General features: G+C 45.7%; 1 protein-coding gene across 1 annotated transcript in view; it reads right to left on the bottom strand.

The window, feature by feature from the left end:
* Positions 1–15,009, bottom strand: part of LOC115153731 (neuropilin-1a-like) — a 98,482-nt gene extending 83,473 nt beyond the window's left edge. Inside the window, 2 exon segments of the mRNA XM_029699323.1 lie at positions 12,153–12,327; positions 14,002–15,009. Coding sequence (XP_029555183.1) covers positions 12,153–12,327; positions 14,002–14,068 — 242 coding nt within the window. The 5' untranslated portion in view covers positions 14,069–15,009.
* Between the last annotated feature and the right edge of the window lie 8,515 nt (positions 15,010–23,524).

Below are 23,524 nucleotides of genomic sequence, written 5' to 3'. Positions count from 1 at the left end.
TGTTGTCGTAGGTGTCCCGCTAGCAGGACATGCGCCCAAACAGATTGCTGTACACCAGCGGAACCCATCAAACTTGAAGGAGCTGGAGCAGTTTTGCCTTGAAGAATGGGCAAAAATCCCAGTGGCTAGATGTGTCAAGCTTATAGAAACATACCCCAAGAGACTTGCAGCTGTAATTGCTGTAAAAGGTGGATCTACAAAGTATTGACTTTGGGGGGTGAATAGTTATGCACGCTCAAGTTTTCCGTTTTGTTGTCTTATTTTTTGTTTGTTAAACAATAAAAAATATTTTGCATCTTCCAAGTGGTAGGCATGTTGTGTAAATCAAATGATACAACCCCCCCAAAATCCATGTTAATTCCAGGTTGTAAGGCAACAAAATAGGAAAAATGCCAAGGGGGTAAATACTTTCGCAAGCCACTGTATACTGTACTGTACAAACCAAACCGTGGATAAATTCCACAACAGAGCAACTACCAACCTTGTAAAAACAGAGAGCGAGAAGATTGGAAATTGGAAAGGAAAAGAAAGAAGGATAGGTGGATAAAAAAAGACAATAAGGTAGACAGAGACAGTAGCAGAGTAGCAGGTCCTCATATTGTCTGTGTCAGTGAGCCATTTCTGGGGCTATTACTGAGAGGACAGCTCCCATTTGTCCCACCTTGATATCTGAGAGGGCTGTGATAACAGAGAGAGGAGAGGAGAGGAGAGGAGAGGCGGCTATACTGCAGCACGGTTTAGATCCGGGCTGGATCTAGCCTTTTGGGGGCCCTAAATATCATTTGGTTGGGGGCTACACTGGCAAAACATTTTAGTGGTCCCCCTCTTGACGGCGGATGTGAGTTTTAAGGTTAATTTCTTGCAATTCAAAAAAATTGCCATGGAGCGTAGAGAAAATGTTGCAGTTTTAAAGCACGTTTTCTGCAATTCTACACATTTTGCCATTAGACTGCAAGAAAATGTAGCAATTTTAATTAACAAAAATGCATGCAATTCTACAGATTTTACCATGGGGCACACATCTTTTTTCTTCAGTTTTACAGCTAATTTCCTGCACTTTTATTCATTTTGCCATGAGGTGGTGATACATGTTTGCCGTTTTAAAGCAGATTTCCTGCAATTCTACACATTCTGCCATTACTTATGCCATCTTAATTTGATATCTGAGTGAGAATGACTAACAAAATCAATGTGGGGCCCCTGGAGGTCAGGGACCTGGGCCCGTGCCCTGAGTGCTCAGTCAGTACTCAGCCATGATTACTACAAGTTTAGATAGCTGGCTAGACTATCAATCCAAAAATTGTTAACTGACATGGCTAATTGATTGACTGTCAGTGACTGACATAACAAGAGAAAAACTGTTGAATGATGCACAACCAAATGGCAAAATTGCACCTGTTGTATTCTTCATTTCCTACTTAAATTCAGACCCCGACAGTTTCTAGGGCCATTGTTACAACAATGACAAGTCAAGGGTAATAAAAGGGGGATGGAGGGATGGAGGGCTGGCGGTTATGTGGCACTCCTCACCCCCTCCGTCGCTCTTCACCCTACCCCTCCTTTCCTGGTCTCCCTGGCCCTATACCACTAAAGCTAGAATGGCATGAAGCATGAATGGGGGCCGGCCATCGAATTTAATTTTAATAATTTCGTAGGATCACTACGGGGCTGCCTGCCATGACACGTGACCCTGCGGTCAGTGAGCCTTTCCTGCCCTGCACATGTCTCCTGTAATGATGCCTGACCCCATGTCCTCTCAGTGTAACTGACAGCCAATCACAGAGCACATATACAGGGTCATCCTAGGGTCGCTCTGACACTGTACAGGAAGAGTATGAGAAGAGGAAGTGCCTCTGCCGTGAAGGAATACCGTACCATGCAAATAATAATTATTGCTCTCATCCATTTCATTATGATGATGATATGACGAATGCTATAAAATAAGAGGCAAGGAGGAAGAGGGTCAACAAGTATTTCACTGTAAACAATGGACTCATGACCCACTGAACTTTGTGTGGGACTGAAGAGAAGATACGGTATGACTTCTGATTTACGAGACAGCCCGCACAGCGAGCAAGACATACGTAAAAAAGAAGAAAAAACAGACACGCACATTCAAAAACAAGATCATTTTCAAACAATATGGCCCATTTGTTGACTACTGTGAGATGCATGCTCCCTCCCTCGTGAGTAATGAGCTGTGTGTATTCTGCACAGTGGATTCTAAGAGTGGGGGGAGTGGAGAGGGAGGAACGGGGTCAAACAGAGGTAAAGCTATTGGGTGGCATTTCTAGGCTTTTTTCCTCTTCACAATGAGGAGAGAGAGAAAGGAGAGGGGAGAAAGGGTGAGAGGAAAGGGAGAGAGAATTGGGGCCAGAGAGAAAGCGCTGGAGAGATATTTGAGAGAGAAAGAGAGAGAGAGCGGTAGTGGTAGTGGTAGTATTAGGCTAATGGGTGACAACACGAAAAACACTGGCGGTCTGGGGGCGCAGGGTAAGTGTCGTCCCCTGCTCCTGCCGGGCAGAACAGAGCAGGATAGACCAAGACAGGCCCATCTCCTCTCTCACTCAGCTGTCCCCTGATGCTTTTATCTGGCTCCACACTGGCTAGGGAGCTGGCGGGCAATAGTAATAACTGTACTGGGACTTATTCAATTAAAAAGGCCTCACCTCTCTCTTCCTCCCCATCCACCCTCCCAGAAGACTGCAGCATAGAAACAGCAAGGGGTTATGGGAGGCCGGGCCCTGCTAGCCCTCGACCAGGTCAGAGAGATATACAGCCGGCTGGGAGTCTGTATGGGCTGGGATAGAAGTCTGGGATAGAAGTCTGGGATAGAAGTCTGGGATAGAAGTCTGGGATAGAAGTCTGGGATAGAAGTCTGGGATAGCCCAGTGACTGGCTGGAGAGAGGAGCAGGGAGGACAGAAGGAAAAGGGCGCCCTTTCTACTCTATCACACACACACATAAAGACAGAAGTGGCGGGTAGCCTAGCACTTAAGAGTGTTGGACCAGTAACCGAAAGGTCGCTGGTTTGAATCCCTGAGCCGGGGAATCCCTGCTGTTCTGCCCTTGAGCAAGGCAGTTAACCAACAACTGCTCCCCGGGTGCTGATGACAAGGATGTTGATTCAGGCAGCACCCCGCAACCTCTCTGATTCAGAGGGATTGGGTTTAACGTGGAAGGCACAATTCAGTTGAATTCATTCGGTTACGCAACTGACTAGGTATCCTCTTTATTTCTGCTCCTGACAGGAAGCGGAAGAGGATGACGATAAGAAAACAACAGGAGTCATTTGGAATGTGTGCACCACATGTATTTTGGCGTGACCAGTTATTTGACTGATTGCCAGATAGCCAGGGACACACATCCTCTTCTCATGGCTGCCTCATCCCATCCTCATTTCCAATCACAATTCTCCTTTGTTCACACTTTAATATAGTTGATTTGTCTAACGATGATGTTGTTCGGAAGCCAAATATGCCATGCTGAGAAGGCTGTGAGGGGGAGGTGTCAAGCAGTGCATCTCTTCCACAACAACAAAAACAACATGTGTGGGCCGAGGGCTGTAGGCCGGGCAGAGGGTAGCGTGTATGGAGGGTTTGTCAATGCCCAGTCTTTACCTACTGCCCATGCTGATTAAAGTGCTGATCTGATGGGCTAGCCTAGCCGGTCCTGCCAAGTTTTTGGAAGGCGAATTAACTGACCTCTCCTTACTGGGCCTTACATGCACACCCTGGTCTGGCTGGAGCCCATTCCCCTGGTAACTAGCTGCCTCTGACCATGCTTGCGTCCTAAACGGCACCCTAGTCCCTATATAGTGCCCTACTTTTGACCTGAGGCTCTGGGTCAAAGTAATGCACTATAGGGAAATGGGTGCTGCTATATGCAGCCCATGTCCCCCTCTAGCCTCTGAAGGGCCCAAGGATGTCGAGGAGAGGAGGTGAGAGGCCCTCTCTATGACCCGGTGCAGGGGTAGGGGGTGGCATCAGGGTAAGGTATTGTAACAGGGAGGCCACTAGCACCCCACTGTGAAACAATTAAATCTTAAAAGGGTACTATATAGTGGTGCAGAAGGACAAAATGTACCATCCATGTGTCTATTGAGGCTATTTAGGTAATATAATTATGATGTGAGGAAAAGGCGGTAGCTTTGTTGATTTACAGAGAAGAGATCAAGTGGGAAAGCCAACAAAGTGAGGGTTTGTGGAGTAGCTTTAACTCAATCAGAGATTAGCGGGGTCCAGAGACATCCATCACTGCCTGATTTCCTGCTGCCGCTGCCTCCCGCTTGCAGTCAGCCCACACACAAACATAGACGCAGGCATGCACAAACACACACACCCTTGTCAACCTCCAGAGAGCTGTGGAGTGAGGGCCCGGGAAACACCACACCAGCTATCGACGAACAGGTTGGAAAACCACTCCACGGTGTGTATAATCACAGAGCCGGACGGCGAACTATGGACCGAGGACGGTTGGGATCCAGCCAGCCTGAAATAGGACTTTCCTACCTACTGCAAAACAAAACCCACTTGGCCTTCAAAGCCTCTCCTGGGTGATGCTGGAAGCCAGAAGAGCCCCCAGTCTCTGAAGGTGCATTCATATTGGTCCGACATGGGCCCAACTCGCCCCCCCCCCCCCCCCCCCCCCCCCAGGCCTGGGAGGACCTGAGAAACAAGGGCACATCAATCAAACCCTGAGGGCCGTTCAGGGCTACGGCACTAAACCAAACAGGGCTAACATGCCCAGACATGATGTATTAACACCACTGACTACAGCCCCAACCGGACACATCAACAGGCCTCCACAACCTCCAATAGGCCTCATCAATTAAAACAGGATTCCATGGACTCTTTCCTATAGGGACAGGGAGGGTGGAGGGTGGAGGAGAAGAGAAGCATTGTGAGGTGCTGTTTTCAACCTACCCCCCCCCCTCCTCCTACAGCCATCTCATAATTACCCCTTGTTTATTTTCCCCTTTTGTTGTTTTGAGCGCAACCAGAAAAACTCCATGTATAAAACAGCCTCTCTTACATGGAAACAGAGAGAGAAGTGGAGGAGGAGGAGAGCTAAGGAAAAACCTGTTGCTAATCACATTATGCTTATCTAAAAAGCGAGTTGAGACTGCATGCTCATATTGTCAATGTCTTTGGAAACAGCACACTAATTGAATTACGACCTGCGTGTTTAATGCTTTCGTCTTTCTCTGGAATTAAAAATGGTATGAATTTCTTACAGTCCATAGATCTGTGTCCAGATAGAGACAATGCAGTTCTTTAATCATGGGCTGAATCCCAATGGTACCCTATTCCCTGCATAGTGCACTACTTGTGACCAGGACCCATACAGACTATGCAGGGAACAGCACACTTTGTAGGGAGTATGGTGCCATTTGGGATGCAACCATGTACTTGTCCATAAAGCTATTTTCCTGGGAGTCTGTTTTGGATAAAAAGCAAGGCATACTACAAGAAATCCCTCAGCTGTGTGGGCTGTGACTTCCTTCACTAAAAATCCATATAGGGATGCTTGTATGGCTCTGGAGGGAAAACACTAAACAGGCCGCAACCAAACAAAACTCACATACTAAATCATCCATTCTCAGTGAACATGGATGATTAAATAAACCTGAAACATGATATCTTTATATCGTTGCGTAGCAGAGTTATAGGTCTGCAATTCTGCTTTTTTCTGATTTACGACTGAGTCCCCATATTCTTCTATCCTTCCTTTCTTCTTCCCCTCCTCTTCCTTCTCCTCCTCCTCTGAAGTGGAGTCCCCTCCTGTTTCATCTTCCCCTCCTCTTCCTTCTCCTCCTCCTCTGAAGTGGAGTCCCCTCCTGTTTCATCTTCCCCTCCTCTTCCTTCTCCTCCTCCTCTGAAGTGGAGTCCCCTCCTGTTTCATCTTCCCCTCCTCTTCCTTCTCCTCCTCCTCTGAAGTGGAGTCCCCTCCTGTTTCATCTTCCCCTCCTCTTCCTTCTCCTCCTCCTCTGAAGTGGAGTCCCCTCCTGTTTCATCTTCCCCTCCTCTTCCTTCTCCTCCTCCTCTGAAGTGGAGTCCCCTCCTGTTTCATCTTCCCCTCCTCTTCCTTCTCCTCCTCCTCTGAAGTGGAGTCCCCTCCTGCGGGGTAGAAGAGTGGCTCGCCTCCCGGTCGTGGTGTGCGTGAGCTGGGCGCGCATGAATCAAAGTAGTGACAGAGCAGCAGGGAGGATGGCAGATGTCACGGCAAGAAAGCTTTTCAATCAGGCTGCCCTTCCAACACTGGCCAAGGTGAACACTTCACTACCGGAAAACCCATCTCCTCTAGTCTAGCCCCAGCCAGGGAAAGACACACACACACACACACACACACACACACACACACACACACACACACTTAAATCCTGCTCATTAGCCAAAGGACTTTTGCCACCATTAACCCTTTGAGTAACATAAGAGAGAGAGAGAGAGAGTCAAGAGGATTCCTACACCACTCTCTTTTCAGCCTTTTGTCCTCTATCTTATGACAGAGGTGAACCTCTCTTTTAAACATGACCTCAGAGAGATAGTTTAGACAGGGCTTTCATCTGCTGGGAAATGCTAATTACACTAGTCTTAATGGGTCACCGGACTGGCTAGAAGTCTTTCTGTATGCTTTGAATGTACCAGAACAGGGCTTTCTGAAAAAACCTGTGTCCTCTTTTCTGTTATGACAAGTTACGATTTGTGATAATTCAGAGCAACAACTCACCTTGAAGCAAACTGCTATCAGTGGTGCTGCTGTAATGTAATTTGAGAAACAATGTACTTCCTACTGTACAACTCTGGAGCCGGACCTTAGGCAAAATGACCAGGTGCATCATTTCATCCGATATTGTCCTAGTCTGTAGTTAAAATACACAGTGCTGCTGCTCTCTGCATTTTGTCTCGTTGAGCAGATCTGCCTCTGTTACCTCAACTCTGCTTTGATGTTGTACAGCGTAACTGCTTCACTGACACATACTCACTCAAAAGAGACCCATAAACAACTAGAAATCCTGTCTGTTAGTCAGGCTATAAGTATCTCCAACAATTCATGTCAGCCCAAATCTCTTCCCCTGGCCCTAGGAGGTCACAGCCTGCCTGCCTGTTTTAAAAGACCTGAACGTGCCGACAGAGAATAAAAAAAGCCTCGTTACATTCCTGCCTTATTTATTTTCCTCCATGACAACGGAGGCTGATGGACGATCACGCAGCCCACTCACCACCTTCATATTTGCTTGTGCAGCGGACGAGCGTGAGAGAGGGTCTACGTCCCAAATGGCACCCTATTCCTTTTATAGTGCCCTATTGGGCTTATAGGGCTCTGGTCAAACTAAGTGCACTATATAGGGAATAGGGTGGCATATGGGATGCATCCAGGGAGTGAGAGGGGAAGTGAGTGGGAGAGTCAGCGCACTTTATTCAGGGGATATCTGGGGAGAGTTATGGGGCACTTCCACACAGAGATGGAGCCTCTCCACAGAGGAGAGAGGGCCCACTGATATCCCAACCCCAGCAGGGAGCTTCAGACCCAGGCAGGCTTGTGTGGCAGTACCGGGGAAGCAGTCACAGCAGTGAGTCCCATGCACAAACCCCCTCCTTCTTCACAGTACCCCTCGTCTACTCTGAGAGGAACAGGTGGTCTTCATTGTTAAACATGAAGTGTTGTGTTATGAACCTATGAGTCAGTCAGGGTCTTAGGATTCGTGCCGAACAAAAAGACCTGCATGAAACAGAACTCTCCAGAACCAGTAGGGGGCTGAGTACACTTTCCCCTGCTTTTCCCTGCTGTAACTCATGTCTGTAGTCTCGGTCTGTGTCCCAAATGGCACCTTTTTCCCTACATAGTGCACTACTTTTGACCAGAGCCCTATGGGGCACTATACAGGGAATAGGGTGCCATTTGGGTTGCAAGCCTGTAGTCCAGCAGGGCTAGCCAGGAGGAATGCCCGGCAGGGCAGGCGGAGAGTGGAGGGCAGAGGGCAGGCAGGCAGGATGTGTATTGTCTCAGACCACAGCGAAGAGTGTTTGTCTTCCCAGCAGGGTATGTGGCTCTCTGAGGGGGCCACTCGACAGGAGAGGGGAGGGGGTCATAATTAGAGAGAAGAAAAGGCTGCTTTTTCAAGCCTTGAGTTACGGGCAGTCACAGTCAGTAGCAGGGGAGATGGAGGGGGGGGGGGGGCTAGGGGACGGAGTGGGGAGCTCATCTAGTGGGGAGCTCATCTAGTGGGGAGCTCAGTTAGTGGGGAGTTCAGTTAGTGGAGAGCTCAGTTAGTGGGGAGATCAGCTAGTGGGGAGATCAGCTAGTGGGGAGCTCAGCTAGTTGGGAGCTCAGCTAGTAGGGAGCTCAGCTAGTGGGGAGCTCAGTTAGTGGTGCTCAGTTAGTGGGGAGTTCAGCTAGTGGGGATTTTACTTCTGAGGCATTGTGTGTTAGACGAGCTGAAGCTTTCACTCACTGACTGACTGACTTTCTCCCTCTCTCCTCTCTCCTCTCCCACCACAAAGGGCCTTCTTCAGAAGGCATTCCCCGAATATTTCCCCCCACCCTCCATGTCTCCTCGCCATCTCAGGACTGCATGGGCTGTCACACAGGAATTCACTGTTCTCTGAGGTCCAGCAAACACAGGACAGGCGGAAAGAAGAGGGAGGGAGGAAGGAATAAGGAGACTCACTCGCATATAGAAGGAATCATCTCTCTTTTCATCTCTCCATTTGAACCTATCTTTTTTCTAAAACATAGAAAAGAGAACAGAGAGACATTTTCATATAGAAAGCAACCTCTCCTCTTCTTACCCCATCGCTCAATTTTAACCCCTCTTTCCGTCAAAATGCAACTCTACTCTTCAGCAGTCTTCACCATAGCTATGAGGGGATTTCACATTATGTAGGCATAGAAAAGATTGGTCCGATTTTTTGTTTGGCCAGAGGATCCAAGAACATCAACGATTCATTGTGCTGTCAAAAGCATATCATATTGGTGGAATGTTGATTCCAACCAAGCAGCTTTCATAGAAAGCAACAGCATCACTCTGCATGGTTTTTTAGTCAAGGTTTTCTAAGTCTGAAGTTAACTTCAGAGCAAAATGAGTCCAAATATTTGTCTTGACGGACCATGCTTTTACCTCAAACTTCATTTGGCTTGTGAGAGCTACAACGGTGGCGTAACCCAAAAACACAGCATGAGAGTCTATACAACACTGCATGGAAAGGTAAACATTTACCACATTCACATGTCAATGGCCACTTAGTCCTTATCTACTGGCGAACAGTTTTCCTCCAACTCTCCACTCTCTCAGGATACGAGTTGTAGACTGAGTCTGAGTCCCAAATAGAACCCTATTCCCTATATAGTGGAGAACACAGGGCCCGTAGGGCTCTGGTCAAAAGTAGTGCACTATAAAGGGAATAGGGCGCCATTTGGAACGCAGACCTAACCTTTCAAACAAACCCGTCAGCCAGTCACACGTGTAACAACAGAGGTAGACTCAGCCTTTTGTTTGGTTTTTGTTTGGTTGGCTGATAACGGCAGTGTAGGAGCACATGTGGAGCATGTGTGTTCCATTTGGACCAATAATTAAATTGCAGGGGAGCGCACTGAGGCTTGCATTGTAGCTGCCTGCTTACCCCCTACGCACTGGTCCATCAGATAAGCAAGGCAAGGCTTCCATTCTGGGACTTGCCTTCATCAGTTTCCATTATGCAAGGGGTGTTTGTCTGAGTTGAACTGCGACTGGATGGCCCATGGAAGTCTGATTACTGCTGGTGTACAAATCACACCAACCGAACCGCTATCTAGCAACACCAAGACACCATGGCCATGAAGCACATACAGTATCTCTCCCTCCCATGCCCTAATTGACTTATCTACATTATGACATGTCCCTCTAGCTATTAACACAACGAGTGGCCTTCACTTTACTAAGCACCATTAGGCTACTTGAGTTGAGACCCAGGGCCAAGAAAAATGAGAGTGCCTAATTTAATGACTGCATCTTAAACGCCAGCCTATTCCCTATATAGTGCAGTACGCCTGCCCAAAGTAGTGTACTATGTAGGGGATAGGTTGCTATTTGGGACTCAGCCAATGTCACTGGCCATCTTCCCGATCCAGTCTAAAGTGAACATGTAAGGGGAAACTAGTGGAACTAAAATCCCATGAAAACCGCTCGATTAAAACGTGAACTATGAAACGTTACCAGACCAAACAGGGTAGAGGAGAAGTGGTTCAAGTAGAAGAGCCTTGAGGTCAAGCTGACCCTGTTTCTCCACTGTATATTTCTGCGTCCCAGATGGCACCCTATTCCCTAGAGTGCACCACTTTTGGCCAGAGCCTTATGGGAAACCCTATGGGCTCTGGCCAAAAGTAGTGCACTAAATAGGGAATAAGGTGCCATTTGGGAAGCATAAACTGCATGAACCACATGAATCACTAGTGACTTGATTAAGTTTCAAAGATGTCTCTGCAGGTTAGTTGTTGTTAGTGTGCTTCCCTCTAGCACTGTGGTTTATAACCCGTGACCACTCCACGGGCAGCATTACACAGTAAAAACACTGTAAACCTTGGCTCTGCTCCAAACATAATAAGGACGTTTGGCAAAGGTTGGAACAAGGAAAATAACATGCTCTTTATACGCAACTAACAAATGTACGGAGGGACAAGCAATTAACTGCATGGCAGGTCAGCCCCAACGTGGAAAACAGAACACTTCAATGGATGTGGACGGAAACGTTAGAAATCATTTGTAAACAACACGGAAATGAACGAACTTAAAGTTCACCGAGGACATTTATTTTCAACTGAAAAAAGGGAAGCCATATTGCATTTTGTGCCTTTAGGCTGAATTCCTTGTTTTTTGTGTGTGTGTGTTTAAACACAGGAAAGTCTTTCCTGGTTAATTCCATTAACAAAAGTATTGTTTCCTCTTTCTATATGTCCACACACACACACACACACACACACACACACACACACACACACACACACACACACACACACACACACACACACACACACACACACACACACACAGTAACCTTGTGCCTGGAGACATTTTAACAGTCCCTGGGTGATTAAATCTGAGCTAGGAAAAGTCAGGACCACCAGGATCCTCCTCTGGAAGACGGCAGTGGTCAACCAGGCAGTAAATCACAAAATGGCCCTTTATAGAAGCAGTAAATCACAGAATGGCCCTTTATAGAAGCAGTAAAGCGGTATAACCCACAGTGTCTTTTTCCCCCCAAAACTTTTCACCTAAATGCAATGACATGGTTCATATTATTGTTGAGTTCACTTTGAATCCACATTAGTTGAGAACTCAATCAAGTGTAGACCAAAACTAGTTGTTAAACTGACGTCTGTGCCCAGTGGGCAGAGATCCTATTAAAACAGTACAATCTACGGGCCTATATGGTATTCAGCGAAAACACAAACGGCATAGCGGTGAGAGAGAACGAGAGAGAGAGCTTGGACGTAGTGCGTAGTGGGGATACAGTATCCATCCCTGTTCACTCTGTGTTCTCTAGCTGCCCCTCCAGCGTAAACAAAGGCACAGAGGGAACACACACAGGGAACCGGGAACAGGGCAGGGTTTGGGGCGCAGGCAGAGACAGAGGGATAGGCAGCCAGCCAGCCCAGGCTGAGATATTGCTTCGCCTCAGGGCACCACTGACACAGGGAGGCAGCAAGCTCATCACATTACTGTGGAGCTTTGGTTTCATAGCCTTGCTGCCCGGCTTAGACCTCTCCGACAACAGGTTAACCATTTGACCTAGATTGGCATAACACCTTAAAGCTTAAAAGTCAAACAGGGAATTGTTACTGACCCAGCAAGATGGGTCAGTTCCCCTTCTAATGGGCTATGTTCGATGAGAAGAGGAAGAGAAATGTAAAATGTAAAAGTTTAGACTAAATGGGCTTACTTCCTCAATGGAAAGACCCATGAGAATCTGAAAAATATGAAGTCCTTTGAGTAAAATCTTTCTCAGACAATGACAAGAAAATAAACTCTGAAGCAAGTCTTTCTGTTGAAACACTCATGCCTCACACATGCAGGCAGCGCTGCGCTGCGCTCGCAATAATTCCATAGCCACTAGATGGCGGACTTTCATGTACAATATGCATGAACGGAGTAGAGGGCAGCCAAGTCAACTTACTTGCACTCCCTGTCCTCGAGATCAAAATGCGGGTTAAAGTTGATTAGAATTCTTTGGTGAGGTCCAGGCGCTGTTATCACCCAAACGCATTTCTGAGATGGCAAATATGATGTCGGATAGCCAGGCGAGGTGAGGTAATTCGCATTCGTTATTCTGATGTTGTCCCCACACTTGTCTGCAAGAAAGAAAGAGAAAATACAGTCAGCACAACAGCCCAAAGTGACACAGATACAGTACAGGGATTCAAATGAATCAATAATGTTGGCTAGAATTCAATGCATAAAAAGTGTGTTTTTAGTCCAAATATTGTCCCGATGACGATAGAGAGTATATAGGCGTGTTTTCAAAATCTAACTGGAGTCGAACATGATTGTTTGAATCATTTTTATAAACATATATTTAGGCTGATAAATCATAAGCTATCCATATCAACATATACCCACAGTGTCTAAATATGTCTAAACTAGACACCAAACAAATTGAATATGCGTTTTAGCTACTTTGGATAGGTCTACATGCGTGAAGACACACGGGTAAAGTCAATCATTTCTGACAGTCAATGGGCTAAAGATGATGAATTTCTCCCACATTTTGATAAATGTGTTATATTTACTTTACATTGTATTAATTTGCTCAGATAAACACAGTATGGTACACATTTTATTTGACTGACATATATATATATATAAGGATGGTATACAACACAATTGTTCACAAACATTAGGAAAAGTTTCGCCTATAGGCTGCTGTTAATTGTAGTGGTTTATGTTGGGACAAAACCGTTGATGTTAATCGCTTGTCAATTAAAGTAAACATTTATTTTAAAAAATAAAAATAGGCTAGTAAAAAATTGTGTGAAATGTCACAAACAGCTCTTATCTAGAACAACTCCTAATGACCAAGGCCCATTAGCCCCGGCAGGGAGTAATGGATTTATTTGTAGACCGAGAGTGGACGGGGAGCTGCTTCTACGCTGTGGCTGTGCCGGGGTATGGCTGAGCCTCCATGGGAATGGCACATATGGTGCCATGCGACTTGTAGACAATGTGTCATATGGCAATAACGCCAAACAATAAAAAAAAATGATAGACTCTAGTTTTTTCACAGATTATCTGTGAGGAGCATAATTTATTTGTTTTTGGGGTAGCCTATGTATTCATGATAACGTAAAACCAAATATCTATGCCATCTATTTTTCGTTTGCTGAGTAATCTATATTAACGAATGATGCTCGTAATGTTTGTTAGATTCACGCAGATCCTTATAAAACTTGTTTCCCTTTTCATACAGACCATTTTTACAAGCGCCGGAGAATAACGAGCCCTTTCTCGTGTCTAGAGACAAGCCACTTCAAGTAGTCCAAATTAGCCTCTCAGTTTATCTTCATTTATGTGTGCGCAGTTATGCTTTTGTATTATAGCTACCATCTGCCATGTAAAGTACTTGAAAATGTGTTTTGAATAGGATGCAATGCAATATTCAAGAGAATTTGAAATATGGCGGTTCATTCTTTCTTATGTCTCTCTATTCATTCTATCGTAAATAAGTTTGGTCATAGTGGAAACGAAGCAATAAAGTGCCGCCTACATGTATTTGCTACAGCAAAGAAAGCGGGAAGTACCCTAGCACTAGGCTACTGTGCCCAAACGTTTTATAACATCTGAAAAATAGAAGCACCACACTACAGTAGTTGATCTGTGACAATGGCAGCACTAACCCGCAGGGAAGACAGGCAGGTGAACGCGTAACGAGTCAGAAAAACATCAGGTTTAGAGACGGTTAATCCTTAAAAACATCAGGAGAAATAGTCTAGCCCAGCACAGCCGAGGGAATATCAGATGTCACTTACCATTTTTGAAAGCCTCAGCGACTAAGAAGATTCCCATTAAGAGGAACAGCACTAATCCACAATGCATCCTTGTTTTGTTAGAAACAAAATAAAATGAGGAAAAACGAAATAAAACTCCTCCCAAGGTTTTTCAGGTCCTGTTATTCTTCCTTATTTTCAAGCTTGGGCCGAAAGAAAACAAATAAAGCAGAAGTGTCTTGACTAAAGCAGTTGAAATGTGTCTGGATATGTCTCAGGTCGGCTGCTGTATCCTGTCATTCAGGTCCGGTTTCCTCTCTCTTCCAGTTGGGGTCCTCTCTCAAACACTGGCGTTGCCATTTCCTCCACACAAGTAGTCGGAGCGAGTAAAAGAATAAGTAGAAATCCCCGGCACCAGCACCACTCCCGTTTCAACTCCTTGGAAACGATGACCAGGCACGAGGTAATCCGTCGGCGCTAAATGGAAAGAAATATTGAGAGTAAGCAGCAGTGGTGGTGATATTCGTTTCAAAAGTGGGCACATTAGCAAATCAAGCTCACGTTGTTCCCCTTCGCGCTCTGCTGATTCTCAAATCTGACAAGACACGAACTAGTAATACTAACATCTGGCGAAAGTCATTGCCATAATAGAGGCTTAAAACGATGGATACAAGCCCTAAATTGCGACCGCTTTTCTTCTTTTGAGCGGCTGTGCTGCCTGCTTCAGCCTGGTTGATCGAGCCTAAATCTCAGAGGTCTCTGATTGGTTTGATTACAAATATGCATAGCCCAACCTATGGACGCCCCTCTCTCTTTAAAAGCTGAGGTCTGGGTTCTTTTCCCGAGACTCCGTCTCACTTGCAGACTTCCAGTCAGACGTGAAAGTGACAGCGCACACGGGCGCTAGCTCTCTTTCACTATCCCTCCCCTGTTGGAGATGGACTGTCACACGGTCACTGGCTACTGGGTGTCACTAAACTACGCTAACAAACAGCTCAACTGGAGGACAATAACATAGACCACTACTGCCTCCAAAACGTGTATTTGTGTGTGCCAAACGACCTCTCTCAAAGACGCTCCGCTAATTCTGAATTCAAGGGAGCTCCCTAGGAGAGAAAATACTCTTTCAAATGCTATTTGGCATTCAATATCGAATTATCATTCTAAAGAAGAGATATCGATTTGCAATATGAATAGATTTTGACCATATATCTATTTTTACGCATCAATGGGCTATGTAGATGTCCTAATTGTAAAAGCAGTTAAAAGCACGAATCACGATAAGGCATTTATTAAAACGTCACATTGAGATTTAGGGGAAATCAATGGCAGTGCAAAGCATCAAGCAATTTGGCTTTTTAGACTCTCTGTCCTTATGGCACTGCACAAAAAGAGGAATTACATTCAATATGAAATACTTTCGACCAGCTGCTATGCTCACCAAGTCACAGGATAAAATACTCTGTGCAACTACTCTGACATGAATCCAAGGGCGCCTAACAGTCCTTACATGAATTACAGAGTAATTCAACATTTCAAGCAATACAAAACGTGCCCGTTCCCTGCGTTCTATGCTGCTCAGCGGGATAGTAGCCCACTTCAATGCACTGTATTTTTTAACACCATGTGAATGAAAGCTAAGAGCACGCTTCGCTCAGTGTTCCTCATCTAGCAAAATTGTTCTGTCTCTTCTGAATTCAAGCCACTTAAAGAAAACAAACTGCAATCACCTGCGTCTTGTAGACTCACTCACAATCCCATATGTATCCAATATCGAAGCGAAGCCGTTTTCGCCAGGCTGACAGTATGCCCTCTCTGTTTCTCTGTCAAAGTCTCCGCACCTCCTTCCAAATCCGTTAACCTCAAAAACAACCACAGGAAAGGACAGGTCTCCACCGCTGACGAGAGAGGAAGTCAATTCCCAATTATTTCCCCAGTCAATGAGTAGCCTGTAGTACGCTGGGGCCGGTCCGGGCAACCCTGAAGCTCAGCACCTCTCTGCTCCGCGCAAAGGCACGCAACCGCTGCCAATTCCTTCCCGGAGACTCAACTCAGCGTACACACAGCCAGCTATCCGCTGCTCTCACTAGTATCAAGTGAGGGATACGGGATTTGCGCTTACAATGAGCAGCACGGCACCGGTAAAAGTCAGTCCAAAATATCACCCGAGGTTAGGAAATGTCAATGTCAATATCCTATAGATCATTGATTGATTGAATGCATTGACTGCCTGACTCGAATTTAGCATTTCTTATTCCTCCCTCTGTACTGCGCGTCACGCACCTCTCCTGCGTGTGTGCTCAGCCACTGTAGCGCTGTTGAGAACACAGGCTTCGTTTGGAGTCTCCGGTGTCTCGAGACCCAGCCAGCCAGTCACACGCCCATTTACCAGGGGGTTGCTTCAACAATCGGGATGTAGATTCAACCGCCTGGCTGTCTTATCGCAGTCTACAGAATAGACTGAGTCACGTTGGATACTAGGACACATCTGAACACACCCACAAAATTAGCGCTGATAATACAACTGCCATTCATCTTACTCATACGTTCAAGGCTGTTATTGATACTTCTTGTGTAATGATCTAGTAATAAGTAGCCATTGCCCCAAATTGCATTCTTACAGGCTATTGGGACCTCGTATGAACAGTATTCTTGAATTCTCACATTGAATGTGTTGAAATTGACAGTTATTATTGACCAGCATGTGCCTGATCAATGGTGCAGTCTGGTCTGGACATATTTGGTAGCGGATACACTCTTAGAAAAAAGGATTCCAAAAGGGTTATTGTGCTGTCCCAATAGGATAACCCTTTTTGGTTCCAGGTAGAAACCTTTTTGGTTTCAAGTACCATTTTGGGTTACTAAATTGGTTTTACCTGCAACCAAAAGGTTTCCTCAAAGGGTTCTGATATGGGGACAGCCGAAGGACCCTTTAAGGTTTTATATCGAACCTTTTTTCTTAGAGTGTATAGAGAGACCTGGGCTCCCGCGCACGCAGTCCTGTGAGTGGATCTTGCTATTGGCCAGAAATGACCCGGTGTCATAATTTGAATAATATGGATATTGTGAACATAAAACAAATGTGAGTTATTGATTGACATGATCATTTAAACAAGCTGAACTCCTATATGTCAACGTTTCAAATACCTTAGGAGGTTGTTTGGCTATTCATTAAAATAGATTTAACCCCCATTGCCTTCATATTGAAATGAATCACATCAAACGCCCGAAGACGACATCCCGCCCTGATATTTAGGGGGTGGAACACATTGACTCAGACTGCATTCTAAACACACCAGGGTGGCACCGAGGTTGGAGGGTCTGGGAGCAGGAGAGGGTGTCTTGGAGACGGACTCCTACAGAGAGCTCGCACGATAAAATTGAAACCCATAGGTTGAACCAAGCAGACACATTAGAGTGAAGTCAAGAGTAAGTGGTGCATTATCCGGTGTGCAATAGTGTGACCGCAGTAACCACAGTAACGGTAGCTCTCTCCGGCCTGTAGGTGGTGTCAAGAGAGACGACCTGCTGGGCAATTCCCATATGTCTAATAAGACTTCTATATTTACAAACAAGTGTAGACTTATGATTAGACTCTTGGGTCTTCATTTAATTAAAATCGCAATGCAGAAATAATTATTTATATTTTTCAGGGAAGGTTATCAAAATCAAAAAGGGTTTTTAATTCTTATACTTTCATACTGTCAATTAATGACATGATCAAAAACAATACACTATACCTTGGATCTTTACATCAGCTTTCTTATTATAAGACTGCAGAGAATGTAAGTATGTATAAAGGCCTAACAATGCTAAATACTAATAAAAGTCACAATACTGAATATATACAGTGGTATAAGGTATTTAAGTAAAACTACTTTAAAATAATACTTAAGTAGTTTTGTATTTTGGAATCTGTATTTTACTATTTATATTTTTGACAACTTTTACTTTTACTTCACTACATTCCTAAAAAAAATTATGTACTTTTTACTCTAAACCTTTTCCCTGACACCCAAATGTACTCATTAAATGTTGAATGCTTAGCAGGACAGGAAATGGTCCAATTCACGCACCAATCAAGAGAACAATCTGGTCATCCCTACTGCCTCTAATCTGGCAGACTCACTAAACACAAATGCTTCATTTGTAAATGATGTCTGAGTTTTGGAATGTGCCCCTGGCCATCCATAAATAAATAAAAAACAAGAAAATTGTGCTCTCTGGTTTTCTTAATATAAATGATTTTGAAATGATTTATACTTTTGCTTTTAATACTTAAGTATATTTTAGCAATTACATTTACTTTTGATACTTAAGTATATTTAAAACCAAGTACTTTTAGACTTTTACTCAAGTAGTATTTTACTGAGTTACTCTTACTTTAGTCATTTTCTGTTAAGGTATCTTTACTTTTACTCAAGTATGACAATTGGGTACTTTTTTCCTCCACTGTATATATAGCTTACCACTCCTCTTCAATTGCAAATATCAAATTGAGATGTTTTCTTACTGTGTTGTTTTGATATGCCATAGCCAAATAAAGGAAGTGGAGTAACATAAGACAATCACGACCCCAACTAATGGTCCACAGTCTTCTTAGTCTCCTTAGAGAGAGAGAGAGGAATGAGCTGCTTTATTCCATCCACCACTGGTAAGTCCCCCTCTTGCAGATAACACTATGTTAGAGAGGTACTGGGCCCCTCTATCAAAGCGCCACTAACTAGACTCATGTGTCTTGTGGATAACAAGGCTTTGGAACAATGGGACAGGGTAATTTCACAATGGTGGCTGAGGCAGCTGCCATATCTGAAATGAAGGGGATTGTGAGGGAACAATGAGACAGCCATGTAAAAGATTTGCCCCTTCATATCCCACAGTAATCTTTAATACATTCCTGTGGTATAATTAGCCAAAGCACAAAGGCAGACATTTTCTTTTTTCCTCCTTGTGAGCTGGGCTGTCGGTCTAATTTCATTAGGTGAGCCTTGACTTCTGCTTGCTTCTTCTTCTTTCCCTGAAGAGAAGAGAACTGCCCAATAGACCAAAACATATGTTAATTTATTAAAAACAAACTCAGGGTAAGGTATTTATTTTCTAATCAACAGAAAAGAGTCAGTCAGTCATTGAAGGCTAATCTGCATGGAAAATTAAGAGTGACTAAGCAGCAGGATTAATGTAGACTGCATCCCAAATGGCACCCTATTCCTTATTTAGTGCCATACCTTTGATCAGAGTCATGGAGTACTTTATAAGGAATGAGGTGCCAGACACAAACAGAATATGGCCACCCATTAGAGGGCCCTCCATGTCAGTTTTCCGATTACAGCTGCACAATAAAGGCGATATTTTCAGCTCTGCCCCCAAATGACTGGGTGTGTGGTGCCAGTCCTGATGTCATATCAAGCGTTTGGTATGGCACACAGAGCCCAGGAATTAATCATATGAACTGTAACTGTAACGTTTTATGATAATATAGTCAGTGCCATAGAAAACCTTGATGAATATGTACAGTAATATTCATATTGGCTGTAGGTTTTTGTAAAAACTGGTGATATTTTGGACAGGCACTATGTTGGACTGTCACCTCTGTGTTGTAGCTTTACCTCTTCTCTCTTTTATCAGTATGAACCCTTATTGAAAAAACATATAGATTTCACATGTGATCTTATGTGAAGTTAATGTGATAACGTGTCAACATGTAAAAGCAACATCTAATAACATGAAACTTCACAAGTGAAAACATTAGAGCACATGTGAAAACTGGGCTGAAGGGCGACTCTGGGAGCTCCGGACTGTAGGGCGACTCTGGCTGCGCCGATTCCGGACTGTACGGCGACTCTGGCTGCGCCGATTCCGGACTGTAGGGCGACTCTCTCGGTTCCGGACTGTGGGCCGTCTCTCTCGGTTCCGGACTGTGGGCCATCTCTCTACGGGGCACTGTCGCCGGACACTCTGGACGAGGCACTGTCGCCGGACACTCTGGACGAGGCACTGTCGCCGGACACTCTGGATGAGGCACTGTCGCCGGACACTCTGGACGAGGCACTGTCGCCGGACACTCTGGACGAGGCACTGTCGCCGGACACTCTGGAAGAGGCACTGTCGTTGGAAGCTCTAGACGGGAACTGCGCACTGAAGGCCTGATGCGTGGGGCTGGCTTAGGAGGCGCCAGACTAGGAACACGCACCACAGGGCTAGTGCGAGGAGCAGGAGCAGGACGCGCTGGACTGGGCTGACGCACTGGAGGCCTGGTGCGTGGAGCTGGTAGTGGAGGTACCAGACTGGAGACACGCACCCCAAGGCTAGTGCGAGGAGCGAGCACAGGATGTACTAGACTGGGCTGATGCACTGGAGGCCTGGTGCGTGGTGCTGTCTTTAGAGGTGCCAGACTAGAGACACGCACCTCAGGGCTAGTATGAGGAGCAGGAACTGAATACACCGGGCCATGAGTAGGCACTGGAGGTCTGGAACGCACCTCCTGCACAACCCGTCCTGGCTGGATGGTAATAGTAGCCCTGCACGAGCGGAGTGCTGGCACAGGGCGAACTGGGCTGTGCAGAGGCCTGATGGTTGCTGTGCGTAGAGCAGGCGTAGGGTAGCCTGGGCCTAGGAGGCGCACTAGTGGCCAGATGCGCTGCGCAGGCATCCTCCTTCCAGGCTGGATGCCCACTCTAGCACGGCACTTGCGAGGGGCTGGGATCACTTGCACCGGACTGTGCGTGCCCATGGGCGAGATCGTGCGCACTTCCGCATACACCGGCGCTCTCGTCTCCACACGCTCCCCATAATAAGCACGGGGAGTTGGCTCAGGTCTACTGCCTGCCCTAGCCAATCTCCCTGTGTGACCCCCCCAACATTTTTTATTGGTGGTGCCTCTCGTACTTGCCCATCGGCGAGTATAATGCCTCATAATGACGCCGCTCTGCCTTGGCTGCCTCCAGCTCCTCCTTAGGGCGTTTGTACTCCCCAGCCTGGTGCCATGGTCCTGCCCCGTCCAGGATCTCCTCCCATGTCCATGATTCCACATAGTCCACATAGTTCCTCTGCTGCTCCTTCCTCCGCTGCTTGGTCCGTTTGTGGTGGGTAGTTCTGTCACGGGCGTCGTAAGGATTGGACCAAGTTGCAGCGGGAACGTGTATACTCATCTTCTTTATTTATTTAAAAGAAGGAAAAACAAAAGAAATACGTATACAAAAACCAACGAACGACACTAAACAGTCCTGTCAGGTGCACAGACACAAAACAGGAGACAACTACCCACAAACCCCCATAGCACAAACACCCCTATACATAGGACCTTCAATCAGAGGCAACGAGGAACAGCTGCCTCCAATTGAAGGTCAATCAACAAACCCTAAACATAGAAATAGAAAGACTAGACTGAACATAGAAATACACTAACATAGAACATAGAACATAGACCAAAAAACCCGGAACACTCTAAACAAACACCACTCTTACATAAGCACATAGCCCAACAAACCCCAAAACACTAAACAAACACACCCCTGCCACATCCTGACCAAACTACAATAACAAATAACCCCTTTACTGGTCAGGACGTGACAGGTGGTGTTAACATGTGAACTATATATTGAATACATGTGTGCATGGTTTCACATGTAAATAACTGACCTCACATGTGTCTCTTGTTTTCAGCTCAACATGTGAAAACAATTATTTCACAACCATCATTAATCTGGATGGTTGTACAGTCGTCTCAAATAAAACTGTGAAGGACCTCGGCGTTACTCTGGACCCTGATCTCTCTTTTGAAGAACATATCAAGACTGCTTCAAGGACAGCTTTTTTCCATCTACGAAACATTGCAAAAATCAGAAACTTTCTGTCCAAAAATGACGCAGAAAAATTAATCCATGCTTTTGTTACTTCTAGGCTCGACTACTGCAATGCTCTACTTTCCGGCTACCCGGATAAAGCACTAAACAAACTTCAGTTAGTGCTAAATACGGCTGCTAGAATCCTGACTAGAACCAAAAAATTTGATCATATTACTCCAGTGCTAGCTTCCCTACACTGGCTTCCTGTTAAGGCAAGGGCTGATTTCAAGGTTTTACTGCTAACCTACAAAGCATTACATGGGCTTGCTCCTACCTATCTTTCCGATTTGGTCCTGCCGTACATACCTACACGTACGCTACGGTCACAAGACGCAGGCCTCCTAATTGTCCCTAGAATTTCTAAGCAAACGGCTGGAGGTAGGGCTTTCTCCTATAGAGCTCCATTTTTATGGAATGGTCTGCCTACCCATGTGAGAGACGCAGACTCAGTCTCAACCTTTAAGTCTTTACTGAAGACTTATCTCTTCAGTAGGTCCTATGATTAAGTATAGTCTGGCCCAGGAGTGTGAAGGTGAACGGAAAGGCTGGAGCAACGAACCGCCCTTGCTGTCTCTGCCTTGTCGGTTCCCCTCTTCCCACTGGGATTCTCTGCCTCTAACCCTTTTACAGGGGCTGAGTCACTGACTTACTGGTGTTCTTCCATGCCGTCCATGGGAGGGGTGCGTCACTTGAGTAGGTTGAGCCACTGACGTGGTCTTCCTGTCTGGGTTGGCGCCCCCCCCTTGGGTTGTGCCGTGGCGGACATCTTTGTGGGCTATACTCGGCCTTGTCTTCGGACGGTAAGTTGGTGGTTGTAGATATCCCTCTAGTGGTGTGGGGGGCTGTGCTTTGGCAAAGTGGGTGGGGTTATATCCTGCCTGTTTGGCCCTGTCCGGGGGTATCATCGGATGGGGCCACAGTGTCTTCTGATCCCTCCTGTCTCAGCCTCCAGTATTTATGCTGCAGTAGTTTATGTGTCGGGGGGCTAGGGTCAGTCTGTTACATCTGGAGTATTCTCTTGTCTTATCCGGTGTCCTGTGTGAATGTAAATATGCTCTCTCTAATTCTCTCTTTCTTTCTTTCTTTCTTTCTTTCTTTCTTTCTCTCGGAGGACCTGAGCCCTAGGACTACCTGGCATGATGACTCCTTGCTGTCCCCAGTCCACCTGGCCATGCTGCTGCTCCAGTTTCAACTGTTCTGCCTGCGGCTACGGAACCCTGACCTGTTCACCGGACGTGCTTGTTGCACCCTCGACAATTACTATGATTATTATTATTTGACCATGCTGGTCATTTACGAACATTTTAACATCTTGACTATGTTCTGTTATAATATCCACCCGGCACAGCCAGAAGAGGACTGGCCACCCCTCATAGCCTGGTTCCTCTCTAGGTTTCTTCCTAGGTTTTTGGCCTTTCTCAGGAGTTTTTCCTAGGGAGTTTTTCCCAGCCACCGTGCTTCTTTCACATGCATTGCTTGCTGTTTGGGGTTTTAGGCTGGGTTTCTGTACAGCACTTTGAGATTTCAGCTGATGTACGAAGGGCTATATAAATAAATTTGATTTGATTTGATGTGAAACAGCAAATTTTAAATGTGTTTTTTTCTAAGAGGAGTAATACAATGGTATAGGGGTTTTAAGGTAGGTGGTACACTGTTGAGATAAAAAAAGTGTACAAATATTTAATCAATGTGGAGCGGCAGGTAGCCTAGTGATTAGAGCG

This window comes from Salmo trutta, chromosome 2 (genome assembly GCF_901001165.1).
Source record: "Salmo trutta chromosome 2, fSalTru1.1, whole genome shotgun sequence".
Taxonomy (NCBI): Eukaryota; Metazoa; Chordata; class Actinopteri; order Salmoniformes; family Salmonidae; genus Salmo; species Salmo trutta.
This window is presented reverse-complemented; position numbering and strand designations above follow the sequence as displayed.